At 43.1% G+C, this 17045-nt stretch overlaps 4 protein-coding genes across 7 annotated transcripts; 2 read left to right on the top strand and 2 right to left on the bottom strand.

Annotated features, from left to right (window-relative positions):
• The first annotated feature begins 506 nt into the window (after positions 1-506).
• LOC131879829 (arf-GAP domain and FG repeat-containing protein 2-like) lies at positions 507-5389 on the top strand. Of its 3 annotated transcripts, none has more exons than XM_059226278.1 (8): positions 507-876; positions 1319-1519; positions 1586-2064; positions 3311-3571; positions 3960-4256; positions 4323-4514; positions 4575-4626; positions 4739-4828. In XM_059226278.1, the coding sequence occupies exons 1-7, from the start codon at positions 677-679 to the stop codon at positions 4622-4624; spliced, it is 1680 nt and encodes a 559-aa protein (XP_059082261.1). In that variant the 5' UTR covers positions 507-676; the 3' UTR covers positions 4625-4626; positions 4739-4828. The 3 variants fall into 3 exon arrangements, with proteins under 3 accessions (XP_059082261.1, XP_059082259.1, XP_059082260.1); XM_059226276.1 differs by lacking the exon at positions 4575-4626 and adding an exon at positions 4895-5389 and having other exon boundaries at positions 508-876; XM_059226277.1 differs by lacking the exon at positions 4575-4626 and adding an exon at positions 4898-5389 and having other exon boundaries at positions 510-876.
• Positions 5390-5455: 66 nt separating this feature from the next.
• LOC131879833 (uncharacterized) lies at positions 5456-12532 on the bottom strand. 2 transcript variants are annotated; one of them, XM_059226285.1, is made up of 6 exons: positions 12356-12532; positions 11864-12156; positions 11560-11804; positions 6374-6645; positions 5821-5970; positions 5456-5753 (listed from the first exon to the last, which is right to left on the bottom strand). In XM_059226285.1, the coding sequence occupies exons 2-6, from the start codon at positions 12005-12007 to the stop codon at positions 5545-5547; spliced, it is 1020 nt and encodes a 339-aa protein (XP_059082268.1). In that variant the 5' UTR covers positions 12008-12156; positions 12356-12532; the 3' UTR covers positions 5456-5544. The 2 variants fall into 2 exon arrangements, with proteins under 2 accessions (XP_059082268.1, XP_059082267.1); XM_059226284.1 differs by having other exon boundaries at positions 5821-6012; positions 12356-12528.
• A 485-nt stretch (positions 12533-13017) lies between these two features.
• Positions 13018-15723, top strand: LOC131879830 (activating signal cointegrator 1-like). Its single transcript, XM_059226279.1, has 7 exons — positions 13018-13176; positions 13248-13470; positions 13956-14484; positions 14553-14734; positions 14801-15089; positions 15361-15555; positions 15617-15723. Exons 1-7 carry the CDS (start codon positions 13091-13093, stop codon positions 15682-15684), a joined length of 1572 nt encoding a protein of 523 aa, XP_059082262.1. The 5' UTR covers positions 13018-13090; the 3' UTR covers positions 15685-15723.
• Positions 15680-16873, bottom strand: LOC131879835 (chromobox protein homolog 1-like). The gene is made up of 2 exons (XM_059226287.1): positions 16502-16873; positions 15680-16156 (listed from the first exon to the last, which is right to left on the bottom strand). Exons 1-2 carry the CDS (start codon positions 16661-16663, stop codon positions 15809-15811), a joined length of 510 nt encoding a protein of 169 aa, XP_059082270.1. The 5' UTR covers positions 16664-16873; the 3' UTR covers positions 15680-15808.
• Between the last annotated feature and the right edge of the window lie 172 nt (positions 16874-17045).

The raw sequence follows: 17045 nt of genomic DNA on the forward strand, positions 1-17045 counted from the left end.
TCATTTACTACCACCATGTTTACATCTATGGTGATGTTGCAGACTCAGCTGTTTTAGACGGTAGTCAAAGTACTACAGCGTTGCCAAAAATGCTGAAGGTTTTTCAGAAAACAATAATTGCCGCTAGAATGGATCGTCAACTAACTTCGATGAATCCGTCTGCTAACAAGTTCTTCCGACTTCAATGAATTGTGAATTAAACATTAACACTATTTTTAGTTGGCAATTGCCAAGCCTTCAAAACTTGCGGAAAGGGGAATTACTTAACCCTAAGAATTAAACCTATCGAGCAACACTTTGCCCGTCTCCGCCCATTAAAAATGTAGGACTGCCAATATTTTTCATCATATACCAGTTGAAGAAATACTGGTCGTAAGTTAGATGGACTAAAGTATCAATAGCGTTGAGATTATGGACTACCTTGGCTCCGCCATTTTGATTTGTACCACTAGACATACTTCCCATGTTTCTGAGACCTGACTTCCCACACCTTCATCTGGTCATTTGACATATTTGGCTTTTCAACTCAGGAGGGGTTCAATTCAGAGCCAATATGCCTACATGTCTACAACTAGTGCTATCCAGATCCATCTCCCAATAATCCTGATCATTGTGGCCTAAACCAAAGCATTTTTCTAAGGACGCTCTCTCCCTCTCAATTGAAACCCTTGCCACTATGAGGAAGGCCAAAGGGGGCGGTGCCTCGGGCTCGGGGAACACGCCCATGACGGAAAGCGACAAGAGTGCCCAACAAATCCGGGCTCTTCAAACCAGTGAGAGCAACAACAAGACTTGCATGGATTGTGGCCAAAGGGGACCCACCTATGTCAATATGACCATTGGATCATTTGTGTGCACCAAATGCTCGGGCATGCTGTAAGTACAATAAGCTTAGATGTGGTTAGGTGGTCATTGACACTATTTGCCACAATCTTTACATTTACAATCGGTCAATCCAATGCAGATATTACAGTTCAGTGGCTATGTCAAATATTGTAAGTATTGTAAGACAAACACCATGGAGTGAACGAGGAAAAAAAACCGTTTGAAAAGCAGCCTTTGGGCCCAAATATTTACAATACACTTGCTTGTACAAATTAAACCAATTTTCCCAATGAGTACATACAAACAAATTGTGATTTGGTGAAATAGCGTCGTTTCTGGCAATCAAGTAATATGTCTCCCTTGGACAGTTACAATTGCATAATTTCATCTGTCTTTTGAGCAAGGCCTGCATTAATAGATCTATCTAGTCAAGGAGATGCAGTTCACTCGAATTCTAAATCCACGAGTACCAGCCACTCTCATTGTTTTCTAGGCGTGGCATCAACCCGCCCCACCGGATCAAGTCTATCTCTATGTCCTCGTTTTCTGCTGATGAGATTGATTTCCTTCGATCCCGAGGCAATTTATGGTGTCAACTGGTGTGGTTGGGTCTCTATGAGGGTCATCGAAGTCCTGAGGGCATGGATGAGGAAAGGGTGAAAGAGTTCATCATTGAGAAATACGAAAAGAAACGGTACGAGCCTTACCTCGATAGTCGACGACGGTACCATGTAATGCTTACACGCATTATTGTGTTTAGATATTATGTCGATCCCAGCACAATTGCCAGCACTTTGCCCCAGCCCAACCAATCGAGTTTGGGCGGCTGGACTCCCAACGAGGCCACTTCAGGGAGATCTAACTTGATCGGCTCGACTCTTACGGGCAGATTAGCCTCGGGAGGTGGACACGCCCAAACCAGTCGGGCTAATGCCGACCCATCCACTTCGTCCGTGGTGAGTCGACCCACGAACTCGCAACCTCAACCCTCTGAGAGTTCGTTGCAATCCAAGCCGGATTCAAGTTTCCTGGCGGACTTCTCAGCCTTTTCGAGTGGGCCCACCCCCAGTCCAGCCCCTTTGGTGTCGACCTCCAATGCGAACCAGGGGGTCGATCCCTTTGGTTCATTGTCCAAATCCCAACCGAATACAGGCACCCCCTCTAACTTCAACGCCAATTCGGAAACCAATGACTTCTTTGCTGATTTTGATGGGGCTCAATTTGACACTCCAACCATTGGTAAGATGTTGTTGCTTGGGCAATGAAGATTAAACTTTACCGAGCGACTTTATCTCCTTCTATAAAAATAGCTTGTCTATTTTTCCCGTTGAAATTCAGCTGTTTGCCATTAAGACATTTTATGATGTCATTTCGGAGACAAAAGTCGTGATCTTCAGGGATAATGGTGACGGTACTTCTCTGGGTTGCAGATTCCTTTTATTGGGCGAGTAATGCTTCTTCCTCTTCCACTCCCCTTCTTTCCACTCGACAGACTCAACTTACTACTAATGATCATATTAAACATCAGAGTAACCTCCAAAAAACCATGTCTGTTCAGAATCTGGCTCCAAGATTGAAGCCTCCTCCAGGTTTCATTCCACCTATTTTCAATACCATCAAGCCTAACCTAACAAATTCTTGTAACCCAAATCCACCCGATCGGTTGGAAAGAGATTTCAACGGTCTGCTTTTTGAACCAATTACTGCTAATTTTATTCCACCTATGGTCAGTATGAGCCACCTTAGGACGCCCTCAAGCCTAACCTAACAAATTCTTGTAACCCAAATCCACCCGATCGGTTGGAAAGAGATTTCAACGGTCTGATTTTTGAACCAATTACTGCTAATTTTATTCCACCTATGGTCAGTATGAGCCACCTTAGGACGCCCTCAAGTGATGCACTTCGTACTAATCCTTTCTTGTCCATGGGAGGAACCGCTAATGTCTCCCAAGCTCACCCTCCTAAGTTACCTCCTCGGCCTATCATCTCCAGAAAAACCATCAAGGCTATCCCTCCTATAAGCTCAACTCATGATGGTACAAATTTACAAAGATACCGAGTAAGATTTGAACCAGATCAAACCTTGGTGGAGAAAGCTGGACCAGTGCAAAGAAAATTAGCCCCCAAGAAAACCAATCCGTCCCTGCCCAACATATCAGTTCTAGCTGCTTTGAGGGAAGATATCGAAGACAGTGAATCCGAAGATGCCCCTTACTCTCCTCCAACACAAAGTTTGAACCCTTTTTCACCTAACTACAATTGCAAATTCGTAGACCCGTTGGTTTTGGCGGGTACAAATCCATTTCGTAAACCCAAAAACCCGTATCAACTTGGCGAGGATTTTTTCGCCAGTTTATTTGACACAACCGTCAAAATGTGTGTCACTGAAGTCCCTTCAACGAGTGCAACCGTCACTCGAATCCCTGTCAAGTGTGAGCCTAATCCGATTGTGCCTACTAATAAGACTAATCTCGTGTTTACAGCCACACCCATTCCTAAACCCCAAGCCTCTACCAGCCACAACACCCCGGGAAGCGTTTCTTCATCGGCTTTTGGTGCCGCTCCCGCTTGGGGTGCCACGCCTCCATTAAGACCTTTGATGCAACCCAAACAGCAGATGGTGAAGCAACAAGCTACAAGGCCACAGAGCACGCCCATTACCAATAACCAAACTGCGGCCGACAAGTATGCGGCCTTGAAGGACTTGGATGAAATCTTCAAGAGCACTGTAACGTTGACCGATAGTAAGTTTTGGGCATATCCTCCCAATTGTACTCTTTATATTATCGATAAGGGCAAGTTACATGCAGATAGAAGTTTTACGCGGCAACGAGGTATTGGACAGGTTTGCCAAATTTTCATCATAGAAGAAGTAACAGAGATGAGTAAAAATCGAGTTTGTTGTGGTTTTTACTGCAGCTGAATCGGTAACCAGTGGACAGGGCAACTCTAGCTGATGGAAAGCAGCGCCTCTGCAATCAGAAACTATACCCTAGCAGCCGACCAGCTGACATTCATTGGCTCTGAAAACTAGTCCGCCTGGCTAGCTCTCATCGCACTGTCTAGGAGTTGATTCCTCTATGTTTATATTTCCTCCGATTGCCAATTACGATTGGTTCTTTTTCGTCTCAGGCCCCTCTGGAACAACTGGTGTGAGCATCTTTGGAAGCTCTCCTATTCCAGCCTCAAACTTGAGCAAGTCTCTTTTTGAGAAAGAATCTTCGACCAAGGGGACAGGCCAATCGAGCCTTTTCGACTCGACTGGCAATAATGACTCCTGGGCTACGAGTTTCAACAAACTAGAGAACACGACGTCTTCGAACGCTGGAACTACTTGGGACTGGGCTGACCGCAATGGAGCTAAGCCAAGAGCCAATAGTGCTGCAGGGACCACTGGTGTCGCAACCTCGCCCGTCAATCCATTTACCGGTAGGTCCAACACTTGGTCATGAACTGGAGCCAGTCATCCTTAGTGAGTCAAGTTATTGTACGTAGGTGCCGGAAATATGTCTCAACTGAATACCAGTCCCTGGCCCACTACTGGCACTAGCCCCGTGAACAATCCACCCGCATCTGCCGCCGCCAACTGGCCACCCGAATCTGCATCTTCTAATTCCAACAATTCAGGGACATCTGCATCTACCGGGTTCGAATCGGATCCATTTGCCACATTCAATCTCCAATCAGGTATGGGTTTTGGCCAATATTTATAGACTTGGGTTTTCAATAATTGTGGGATCTTGTCAGTTTTTTCCTCTGGCTTTCCTAAGAAACAGGATTGGAATTGGAACAACTAAGCGTGAGTGGTGACGGTGATGTGGTCGCTTATAGAAACTCAAATTTGTTCAAAAATATCCATTCAGCGACAAGTTATACCCCTTATGATTGAAAACGCAGTTGAATCATTTTAGGCTCTAAAGGAAATACTATGGACTTTTTTGGCACTGGCTCGCAAGCCCTGGACGATCCTTTCGCTACTAATAAAGCTCCTTCGGCTCAAGGTGATTCAAGTTATAATAAATGTTGTTTTGTTTTCTCAATTTCTATTCACATCGCTAATTTTCAAGTAGGAAACGGAAATTTTGATGCCTTCCTCCAAACGTTGACTTCTCCAGGAAATGGTGCAATGGGGAACGGCAACCCTTGGACTTCTTCCAATGTGGTTCAGAATGACTTATTTTCCGTCAACAATCCAGGCATTCCTAATTCGTCTAAAAATTCTACAAATCCTTTTCTTTGAAACAAATTCAACAACAGGCCTCTTATCTACAAACCAATCAAATAGTGACCGCAGGAAAACTTATTGGTGATTTGACCTCTTAGTCCCACCATCCTTGCCCATTTTATGCGTAACATTATTGCTATCATTGTCATTCTTATTTCTCTTCTCTACTCTCCTAAATTATTCTTTAGTGGTTGTAAGACACCATGACGCAAATGTGATATGGAATAAGAATTTTGAGGGGGAAGTGAGAGTCATTCTTTCGACTAAGAAAATTTGTGAATCTCTCTTCCATTGTTTCCATTGTCAGAATTCTGAAATACAATTTTCTCTCCTTTCACCGGCGCTAGTATTCTTAGATTAGATTTATTCAAGATTCATCAAAAAACTTCAAATTTCAAAGAAGGCCAAGTAAGAGTAAACCACTGGTTTACCAATTAAATATATTTAGTACTATAATTCACATATCTCAAGACTTTTGGGTATGTGTCTCCTTCAAACCCGATGCGAGTAATGAATGGCTGCCTTCTCCTTATTCATTCCTTCCCGAATGACCTCTGTAACTAACTCTACTAAATGTGCTTTTTGGTTGGAAGCTGACCCCGATTCCACGTCTCGGAGCTTCTTGGATTGTCCAAAGGATCGAGCCTCGTAATACTTGATATAGGTGTAAATGAAACCACCCAACGTGTTCAAAGTGATCCCTAAAAAGACTTCTCAATTAGCATCAATGTTCATAAGGTAACCTTCTACGTAGACTAGAGATCTTACCCAAGAGGATCAAAGGATGAAACTTGACGCCACCAAAAGTGACGAACCCGATCACAGTTTGAGCTACGGACTTGGCCACACTCACGAGGGACGTGGTGAGGGCTGAACACACGGACGCGCATAGAAATTGAGAATAGGTCAAGATACACCCTAAGAGGATCAGAACGATGTATGCCAAGATGAAAGTGGTATCTAAGTGGAAGGAAATGCACTTTTATTCATGTTTAACTTATTTTTCGTAATTATCTTCCCTGCCAAAATGCTCAATAACAAAACACCAATAACTGCGGAAATGAAAAATGAATCATTGACCGCAATGTTGCATGTGCATAATAACGAAAGTTTGGCTTCATGATGGACGTGTGAGAGAATCTTTGGCATGCGATGTTTTACAATATAACGTGTGAAGAAATGGACATGTCTATCTATTAATTTGAAAATTACAGAACAGAATATTGCATCAACAGTCAATTCAGCTATTTGAATTATTCTCATTTTCTAATTCACGCGGCCAATATCATTCATTAAGGCATACTTTGTTTGTTTTTATTACCTCGGATACTTTGAGAATTGAAGGCCGCTGAAGGTTCGCCCATTATGATAGAAAAAGTAATAAAGAAGGGGAGAGTGTTATAGCCGTTGACGTACACCATTTCCAACGTAGACTTTCGACTTTCTGAGTTCTTTTGAACCAAGGTGAGGTATCCCCCTTGAGCCAAGACACTCATCAAGCCCATAATGTAGGCGTGTCGATCAAATTGCAAGTCTCCAAGACCGGCTACAAAGCAACCAACGGTGATGAGGAGTATTGACAAAATAAGAGAGCTGAAAAAGAATTGGAAAAACAGAATATGAGTCAAATTATACAATACTAGATTTTCTTTTCTTTTGCTCTATTTCAGTTAAATTGTCTGCTAGAGCAACTGGATTATTCATGTCCATTTTTGGGGGTCCAAGTTCGGGCCCATTTGAGGAGCCACATCAAAACCCTTTGAAGAATTTGGCAAAGCCTAGCGAGAAGTACGGCGTTATCTTTTAATTTTTTTAATGGGAACCCGTATATTGATTTGATCTTTATTTATTCATTAATTGATTTCAAGTAAGTTCATACCCATGACTCTACAGAGAGTGTAATCCCCAGTGCTATGAAAATGAAAGGTTATGATTCGTCTATTTATTACCTTTCAATCTTTATATGATATTTGGTCTACCAACGAGTTCGAGTTGGCAGACCAAGCTAGTCCTTGGATGTAGGATTGATCTGGAATGGTATCTAAAAAATTGTCCAAGTCTGACTTGAAAGATGCAACTAGATGAACCCCACGATTATTAGAGGAAAGGATTACAAAGGGTGTTTCTCTTAAAGAGCTGGTTTCTCTCATTCGCAGTCGCTTGTGTTGTGGAAAAACTTGAACAGCATTTGCAATGCGAGAATTCATTGCTTTTTTGTGACTCGTCACATGTACAAAGTCCAGTATATTTGACCAGGTGCGCCCAAATGATCAATTGGTACTGTTTCCATGCATTGTTAGAGACCAACTTTTAATGCCAATTCCCTTTTTGCATGCTTTGAAGAACTTTCATCTGCTACTCGAAGTACCAGTGGTCACTTTTTTGTCTGGATGAAGTATTCTGCTCTGAATACAGCCTGAGGCTGATGTTATCATTTTGGGCATTTAGTAGAGAGAAAATTATAACTAGAACCAAAAGAAGGTTAAATACGTTAAATAGGTTAAATTTCAAATCGTATGTAGTTCTTTCTCTTGTTTTGTTCAATCTGTTTAGCTTTGTATTTTCAGTACAAGATTAGGTTCTAGAACTTTCTTTTGTTCCATTCGATTGTTGTTCCTGTTTGTAGTTGAGTTGGCGTGTGCTCGCTGAGGCTGTAAAGGTTGGGTAGCAAAGAGTCGGTCATTAGTGATGGGATCAAATGAATTTTCAAAATCAGGATTGCCAGAAAGAAAAGGTTAGCTTCCCGACCAAAAAGGCAACCCTGGTTTGAGCGAAGATGACAGCTTTACCATTATTCTCCACCGATTAGTTGGCGGTGCTACTTTTTTTTTAATCTTAACCTGACCTAATCAAACCTAACCTTACCTAACCTAACCTAACCTAACACGATATCAATAACCCTCTAAGTTTCTATCAAGACCTTTTAACATTTTGCCACAAATTTAAGAATGAGCACCGCCAACTAATTGGTGGAGAATAACGTTTATCCAGCTTTCTCGCTCGGCCTACCATCTGATGATGGGTGTCCCTATAGATACTCTAGGCATAGATACGCGAGGTTGAATATACGTCATCAAATTCGACTGATCTGATTGGCTGCCAATTGTCAACGAACATGGGTTTTGTTTGGAAACCTTCCCGACAAGGAGTCAGTTACTTCTAAAAAGAGGTCGCACATTTGCATTGCATAAGAGGGTAAAGGTTTATAACAAATTTGATCCACCATGGATTTAACTGACTCTCTCCACAGAGTTAAGAGTGTCTTTTGTCATTAGAATTGTTTTAGAGTGATATTTCTCAATAAAATGTAGCTGACACACTGATCTTTTGCATGCTGCGAGTCTCAAGTTGGACTAAAGCACTTCAAAAAAGAAAGTACAACCATATTCAACAAATTACATTGTGAAGTATATAGGGACTTGCTTCTTGATAGACTCAGGAAGCTCACGTGTCATAATATTAATCTGAATGATCTAACGAGATATTATACCAATCTAATCTTATGAAAAAATGGGTTTGGAAAGGATTTAGAAAGTAACAAAACAGAAGCAGTTAGTGACAATCCAACATGCCATATCCATGAATCAGCTTGTCTTCAAGTAAAATTTCACAGTCTCCTTGAAGAAAATATTTAATGATGCTTGTCGTGATAGAACTCTTTCTTATACAGCGCATCAGTTCAAAATCTGTTTGAAAACTTTTTAGTTCTACTGATCGTTTCGTTTTTGAAGTAGAGCCACTTGTCAAACCTCGCGCGTCTCTGAATCCAGGGTCTCTAGGTGTCCCAATTAAGGGTTAACCCCGCTCCGTTGTCGCAACCCCACGTACAACATTAATCACCCTCGGGGTTGATCGCAGGTTCGACCATATTAGCTATTAAGGCAACAACTTATGCGGTAATTGAAATACCGGAAAGAAAATTGTTTGGACTTGACTAGCCTGGGATCGACCCAGGATTGGCTTTTGGGAGAGCGGATGTTCTCCCAATACGATACCGCAGCTAGACTTCGTAATGGACACATTTGTCTGGTTCTTACTTCTCCTTTTCGTCTTCTTCTCTGTTGCTAGCCTCACGCAAGCAGGATCACCTATCTTCTTACCACTGTCCCTCCCCAGGGAGTACTTTCCTCCTAGGTTTTCGCCCAGCCCCTGCGTGTTGTTTACCTGTTGTACAACTGGTCCTTGGCTCGAGCGAACAGGTTTCTGTTGCCCTCTTGGCTCTGTTCACCTTCTTTTATGTTTCTTCATCTCTTATTTTCCTCTCGCTCACTCTTACGCATCGCTCAAAGGGTCTTGCTTTCAATAACGATGGAAGCTTTGTTGAAAGGGCATTTTTAAGGTTCCAGGAACTATCTTGAGCTTATCTTGGATGGGACAACTCCGTCCTCCATTAATAAGCCTTTCATTATGGAAGCCTTAATAGCTGGGGTTCGTCACACTCAGCCACTACTTGACTGAGGGATGAACCAATCGAATATAGACAAAAAGGACACAGGAACTGACACTCGGTTTGCTAGATCCACCTTCTGTAGTCAAAGAGGTCAAAGAGAGCATAGTAGAGAATGCTCTCAAAATTTGCGATGTCCATAAGCAACAAAGATGCTAAAAGGCAGGGAAAGATTGTGAATTGGCTCACCCAGAATGGTGTCCCAAACTTAAAGAGTTTGACCTTCTCAAGCTCCATGACAAGGGTTGTTCTAAGCAAGGGGGTAGCTATTTTCATCCATTTATGTGCATGAGATCATTGAGGCATAAGGTATGCCTCAATTTCAAATTAACAAGGGCCCATCTCAGGGGCACGAGGAGGAAGAGACAGCAGTTGTCTCAACCTCATTGTCAAGTCTCTCAACAGACTTACCCCAACCCTTTCCTCTCTCTTACCCTATTTCCCTCCCATTGTTCGCCTCCCTCTCCTACAAACTCACCCTCAATTCCTTTAACCTCTCTTCTGCCCAAACTTTGTAGCCCTAAGCCCAGCCTCTGGTCGCCATGAACCCCACGCATTTCTTAGATCGTATGCTCAGGTGTCGGCCAGAGTTCCTTCTCTCCCTCTTCTACCCCCTCCTCAAAGGTTTTCTCATCCTCCGCCTATGATGAGTTTTGTCCAAAAGCAGGATTTGATAACACTAGTCCACTAGCACTTGTCGAAGGACAATAAGCCTGTAAAAGGGCTTTATCTGAATGTGCATTGTCTTATTTCCAAAAAGGATAGCACAAAGATCAAGGCTCTTGAGGAACTAGCTTTAGATATGCAGGTCTCGTTCATTTCTATGACAGAAACTTGGCTTCGGCCAGGAGTCTTAGATGAAGAGCTGGCCATGGTTGGTTTCAATTTAGTTCGATGTGATAGAGTACGCCCTGACAATCCCATTTTTCCGCATGGGGGCGTATGTCTATATGCTAGAAATGACCTGCACACTAGTCATGTAAAAATGTCTAATGGAGAAGTAGAGGTCTTAGTTTGTCATCTTCAAGGTCTTGATCTGTCCATTGTGACAATATACAGGCCCCCCTCTTGTTCAGTAAGCTCGTTCTTGTCAGCTCTCAAATTCATAGGAAATGAGTTGGACCAGTCAGTTTGCTCAAAGGTTTTCTTTGTAAGGGGACTCAATTTTCCGGCTAGCGTTGTAGAGTGGGAGGCTAGTCCTGATGGGTATATTCCCATTTCGAAATCGACGTCTCAGTCGTTCGAAAAGCTGGAGAAATTTGCGATCTTGCGTAATTTCTCCACACATGTTGGTGTAGCCACTAGAGAGAATAGTGTTCTCGACTTGGTCTTTTCCAATGACCCTGATCTGATCCAGTATGTCCATGTGACACCTAGTAATCTGTCAGATCATCATGTTCTTGAGATAGGGTCGACCATTACTCAAAAGCCGGCGTGCTCTAGAGTAAAACCGGCCAAAAAGGTCGAGATTTGGAAGCTCGAGCAGGTCCAAAGATGTTTTACTAGGAACATCACAGGAATGAGAGAGCTCTCGTATTGGGAGAAGTTAGAACGGTTGGGACTGTACAGTGTTCAGAGAAGGTACGAAAGGCATCTGATATTGTACGTTTTCAAAAGCATTCATGAGCTCTGTTTCAACCCAGGATTTGGGGTCAATTCCAGTGACCGTCGAGGCTTAATGTGCGTTTTGAGAGCACCTTTAAACCTTTGAGAATCCAGGCGAGTTAAAACAATGAAGTCCAACTCTCTTCTTTCTCGGGCTCCTTCATTGTTCAATTTGCTGCCCTCAAGTATTCGCAGGTGGTGTGTAGGTGTTGGTCCAGTAGCAGTATTTAAGTCCGACTTGGACATGCTTTTGACTAAAATTCTTGATCAGCCCTATATTTAAGGGTTAACCAGATCCGCCAGCCAACTCTAATTCTTTGGTCGAACAAATTATTTATGAAAATAAAGGTAGATTAAAATGAATAATTTTGCGTCTTGAAATGTTGGAAATTCCATTCCCAGTAGCGGTAAGAAAGTCCGCAAAAAAAAATTAAAAATAAATCATCGACACTTACTTGGATGGCATGGACTTTTTGAGAACAACAACGCTAAGGATCAAATTCACCAATGGAGTGCACCGCTTGATAGCCCCATACATCGGGATATTCATCCCGTGAAGAGCAGTGAGACTCAATGTGGAATGTAAAGCAAAGCACAAGGATGCGGGTAGGAAATCGTGAGCGGTTTGAAAGGAATACGGCTTGAGATCGTGGCATCCGAAATGGCGCAACAGGTCCAAGAATTTGACGGTGACAACCATCTGCAGATGTGCAATGAATTTTGACACCATCTTTAGAAATTGGACAGTGGATCGCTTACCTGACAAGTCATGATAAGGTACGGATAATTGAACTCATACGTGCTCACAACGAGTTTGTTCAAGAAGTTCATGGAAATGGAACACAGGCCATAAAACAAAGCCACTCTGGTACCATGCCACTGGTCGGGATCAGACATGAACATTATGGAACAAGATTAATGTTGTCTGAGATTGGTACGGCACCGCTGAAGTGGGTCAAAACCACAACGATTGAATGCTGTGGAGGCTCGCCTTCAATTTTTGAAAAATCAGCTTCCCAACTGAATTATGCTTCCCATTTTAAAAGTCCTTGCTGGAAATAATTCAAAACATATGTGTAAGAAGACGTCAAGTGTTCCTACCCATCATGTTGTAAAAGCAATTGGACCAAGAAAGACATTAAGGGGGAAAATTTGGCCCCCAGCCAAAATGGATCTTGACTCGACAGTACATATAATACTTACTTGTGCCATAAACTAGAAAAAGATTGTTCAACTTTTAATAATTCTTACCACCTTAACTGATTGCTTTAGGGCAGCATCCCTCTGCAGTTGATAATGATGCACCCATGAATGACAAAGCATGATCTATGAAATGCCAAAGCACTGGGGATGTGTGAACGTGTGAGGTACAGTACATACAAATACTATGAACGACAGAGGCCAAGAGCATCACGCTCCATGAATTTGCCACTTGTCAACTCTTAGAACACATCATGACTATGAGCGTACAAAGAGTGACAGCATTTCCCGTATGCCTGAACGATCTCCTTGAGCTTAATCAAGACAAGATATTTGTCGGGCAGTGGGATTTGTTTCATTTATATATGTATATATATGTTTCGACAGTAAATTGATACGGGTAAGCATTTAATCATCAACCCTACCCGTTAGACAAGTTTACAGACTTGCTCGCAATGGTGCATCAATCTGTCACCCTCTATTGCTGCTTGAAAGGTAGCTAAAAGCTATGGCCTTCAATAAAGTCCATTGATCAAAAAATGACTTGTAAAAGAGTTAGATTAAAAGATTTTGCAATGAATGAGATGCAGATATGTTGACAAAGAGTGTCCAAATTCATCATGCTTTCGTTTCAAATGAAAGAACGGTTCTTTTTGGTCCCAATTTCAGTCCAAGATACGGTCGGTCACCCTTGAACTTGTCTTTGCATCATCGTGAGCAATTTGTTGATGTTAGACATAAACAAGAATTTACAGACCTACTAAGGCCAGAATCTTTTGGAAAGATATGCCGGTGAAATCTGCCTTAAGCACTTGGCTGGACAATGCATTGTCGGAGGCTTTGGGATTTCCGGCCACTTCTGAGATCACAGAGTAATAACAGAGAAGAAATCTGGCAATATGTTATTCTGCTATCCTAAATCCATGATGATCGTTCCTTACAGATATATCTTGTCATTTGAGACTGTAGATGAGCAGGTTGACTACTTGAAAGAGATTCTTGACCTTTCCAATTCTGTTCATGCTCAAATTATCGTTGAATTCCAATCCCGAATTGGTCCTCCGGCCCCTCCACAAGGTGGACCGGTGGCCTTGAAGGCTTACAAAAAGGCTGCAGAGCCTGAGGAGTTTAAAGGGACGGGGAAAAAATCGGCAAAGAACAAAAATGTGAGTATTTGTTCGGTTCTCTCGCTCACTTTTTCTTCCCTCATTTTGGTTATCTTCCGGCTTACGGATTGGTGAACACTTGTTGATCTTTTACTTTTGTTTTGTACATTTTTGCCTTATTTAGTTGAACTTGAAAAATCGTGTATGAAGGCCATAAATGAGAGAATCACTCAGGCTTTACGAATTATCGTTTCAAGTTCCTTTGTTATTGAAAAGATTTATATGCTAGTCTATTAAAGCAATGTAAGATTCTAATTTCTGTAGTTGTTAGAAAACGCTATGACAAGCTATAAAAATAACTTGGGCAGCAAAATGGGCAACACATTTCTCATCAGTCATTGTTGTGTACCCGAAACATGATTTATCGATCATATTGTGCCAGTGATATAGACTCAAGATCGCCATCAATCGAAGTAATGAGCATAACCAACGATAAAATCTTAGTAAAAATTAGATATGCTCAAAATTGTGTGTTTGAGTTTCAGGATGACATCGGGAAAGGGCAGAAGGGCAAAACCAAGTATGTGTCCTTGTACTCCAAAGATGGTGTGGCCAAGGACATGATCATGCGACAAGGTCGACATCCCTGCGAATGTCAAACTTTGAAACATGCTTTGGTCAACAATTGCACGGACTGCGGACGAATTGTCTGCGAACAAGAGGGTTCTGGTCCATGCATGTTCTGCGGCAGTTTGGTGTGCACTAAAGAGGAGCAAGAGGTCTTGAATCGAAACTCCAGGAAATCCGATCAGCTCCTGAAGAAACTCTTGACGAATCCGGTGGAGGATCAATCCAAGGCTCTGGCCGAACAGAGGAAAAACCAACTCTTGGAGTACGACAAGAATAGTGAGAAGAGGACCAAAGTGATCGATGATGAGAGCGACTATTTCTCCGTGGATTCCGATAAATGGCTTAGTCACGAACAGAGGGACAAACTAAGGAAACGGGAGCAAGAGCTCCGCGATAAACGCCATGGGTCTCGTTTAAACAGGAAGATCACCTTTGACTTTGCAGGTGAGAATTAGGCACTCATTGATTGCTTTCTTTTTTTGGGCCATTTGGATATGGGAAAAATGTTCCAGGACGACGTGTGGTGGAGGAGGACTCCGGCTTGGCGAATTACGACCCGTCACAAGACAAAATTGTTCAGGATATCATGAAACTTGGACCCAGCCAATCCCATTTCGTCCAGCAGATTCAGCACAAGACCCTGACCGACGGCGACGGCGTAGTGAATCCGAACATCAAAATACCCAGGCCAATGGTAACATTAGTTAGTTAGTTGCCATGATATACTGTAGATAGTAAACCAAGGCCTTATGATTCCAAGTTGGTAGAAACTGACCTAATCCAGCGGGAAAACCCCCGAAAAATTGTTCGAGAGACCTTTCTTCCTAATCGAATTCAAGATAAGGAACTGCAAGTGATGAGTGATGGTGGGTTTTGTATGACCATGCACCAGCCATACGCTTCCCTGCTGGTTTGTGGGATCAAAAAGGACGAGGGTCGAACCTGGTACTCTGCCCATCGGGGACGCTTGTGGATCCACGCCGCATCCCGGCCTCCTGCTGAGCAAGAGATTAACGAAATCCATGATATGTACAAGATGTTTCATGGAGGTGAGTGCCAACCAAGGAATATGATTGTATTAGAGAGTTCATAGATATTCTGCAAGCTCGGCCTTGTGACATGGTGACCTCATGATAGTCAGATTTAGAGTGCTAGTCACTGACTAGTCACAGTCAGTGACTAGCACTCTAGTCAGATTGTATTCTTCGTAACCTGATACCAGGCTATTGGTGAGCAAATTCCATTGCTCATCCTCTGCAAATGTGTTTTGTACTGTATTTTGTGACAAACGAAAACGTTCAATATTAAGCTTGATTTTAGCGTCTCCAATCACGTTCCCAAGTTCCTATCCTACGAGTTGTTTATTGGGCAGTGTTGATGTGGATGAAATTCTGTCGCAAGAAGATTATCGCGATAAATATCCCAGAGGTGAATCCAGTTCCCCGTTTGTGTTCGTTTGCTCGAATCCACAGGAACTATTGGTCAAGTTTCCCATGAGTGGACAACACAAAATCTGTAAGGCTCCAGCATTCATAATAGACCATGCGTGGGAACATGGTGTATTTTATAATTTCAGATAAATTAGACCCGGGCGTGCATCAATCGGCCAAGAAGGCGGTGAAGAAGGCGCCTGTGGAAATCTAAGTCGCAGTGGTTTATATTCGAAATACATTTACAAGCATCCATTCAGATTCCATACCACCCGTCAAAGCAAGGTACTATCGGTCGAGTCATGGGTCCAATCATTTCTGAGCACAATCTGAGCACATTATTCATCCTCATCTTGAGAGGAGGTGTGCCATGAGAGGCGTTCCTCGTAGAATTGAATCACAACCTGGGGACATTTCATGTTGGCTTGTCGAGCAGGTACCAAGTCCGCCTCATCCGATCCTTTCCATTTGACCAAAAACATGAGTTCGCCCGAGGAATCCGTGGCCCCGATGATCCGTTCAGCTTGAAGCCCTCGATCAAATCCTCGGGGCTTCACGCCCTCTTCCGGATGGCGTTTCGTGGGCGTGGACGCTCCACTCGTAGAACCTCCCGCCGCCCCTCCACTTGACTCACTCTTTCGCTTCTTGGCCCCATCCTTTTTGGCCTTGAGCTTGTCCTCAAAAGCCTGAAAGTAAGTCAATCCACCTGAAGTTAGGGCACCTCCACTCGGACCTTAAATCTGAATGTGTTACTACACAAGTCATGAATATACAGTAGATATATTTTAAAGTAGCACCGCCAACTAATTGGTAGGGACTCTCTGGCTCTCGGTTAAAATGACGCTTTAGTGGAGAGACTTACATCCACTCATCAACACTTGGTAAGCTAATGAACAGACCGGCTCCATTCAATCTCTCTGTGGATGTTTCGTAAGGCTAGTACGGATCAAAGAGCCCCCTTTGTGCCACTCAAATTGGCCACCTGCGAACCTCCCATGGGATATTCCGCCCCAACATACACTTGTGCTCACCTTAATCAGATCCGGACAATCGAGATTCTCTTTGGGCTCCCAGGTATTCTCATCGGGTCCGTAGCCTTTCCAAGACAAGAAATACTCGGCCTTGCCGTTGCGGGTCCGCTTGTCCAAGATCTGGTCTACGATGTACTCCTCTTCCTCGGGAACGGCGGCCATGATGCGGGTGCGCAAGCAAGGGGTGAAGATGCGGTTGCGGTTGCGGATACGGATTCGGAGTTGGGACGGAGTGTGGGCTCAAGTGAGTGAGTACAGTGTACAGAGAGGGGCGAACGCTGATGCGTTATGCCGCCAAAAGAAACCTGAGGCGTTGACGACGCTTTTCTTTATTATTGTTGGGCAATTTGTCAGCTGACGACTGAACTGTTTGAGAGCAGAGCTACTAGATCTACCTCACTTATTTTCTTCCATATTTAGGTAGAGGTTTCGTTACTCGACTCAAGCCAGGGAGCTGGCATCTGCCACTTCTGAATCATACAGGGAGAGAGGTAGGGAATCGGTTGGCCACAAACCAGTTCCTTTCGCTTGAGGGGAGAGCTTG

Source organism: Tigriopus californicus, chromosome 4, assembly GCF_007210705.1.
Source record: "Tigriopus californicus strain San Diego chromosome 4, Tcal_SD_v2.1, whole genome shotgun sequence".
Lineage (NCBI taxonomy): Eukaryota > Metazoa > Arthropoda > Copepoda > Harpacticoida > Harpacticidae > Tigriopus > Tigriopus californicus.

Coding starts and splice junctions, on each gene's coding strand:
- LOC131879835 (XM_059226287.1), bottom strand. CDS start 16,663: ATGGCCGCCGTTCCCGAGGAAGAGGAGTACATCGTAGACCAGATCTTG. Junction 16,157..16,501: donor ATTGTCCGGATCTGATTAAG/GTGAGCACAAGT, acceptor ACTTACTTTCAG/GCTTTTGAGGACAAGCTCAA.
- LOC131879830 (XM_059226279.1), top strand. CDS start 13,091: ATGCCGGTGAAATCTGCCTTAAGCACTTGGCTGGACAATGCATTGTCG. Junction 13,177..13,247: donor GCCACTTCTGAGATCACAGA/GTAATAACAGAG, acceptor CGTTCCTTACAG/ATATATCTTGTCATTTGAGA. Junction 14,735..14,800: donor TCAAAATACCCAGGCCAATG/GTAACATTAGTT, acceptor TATGATTCCAAG/TTGGTAGAAACTGACCTAAT.
- LOC131879829 (XM_059226276.1), top strand. CDS start 677: ATGAGGAAGGCCAAAGGGGGCGGTGCCTCGGGCTCGGGGAACACGCCC. Junction 3,572..3,959: donor CACTGTAACGTTGACCGATA/GTAAGTTTTGGG, acceptor TTTTCGTCTCAG/GCCCCTCTGGAACAACTGGT. Junction 4,515..4,738: donor CACATTCAATCTCCAATCAG/GTATGGGTTTTG, acceptor GAATCATTTTAG/GCTCTAAAGGAAATACTATG.
- LOC131879833 (XM_059226284.1), bottom strand. CDS start 12,007: ATGTTCATGTCTGATCCCGACCAGTGGCATGGTACCAGAGTGGCTTTG. Junction 11,805..11,863: donor ACCTTATCATGACTTGTCAG/GTAAGCGATCCA, acceptor GCACATCTGCAG/ATGGTTGTCACCGTCAAATT. Junction 6,013..6,373: donor CAATTCTCAAAGTATCCGAG/GTAATAAAAACA, acceptor CCTTCCACTTAG/ATACCACTTTCATCTTGGCA.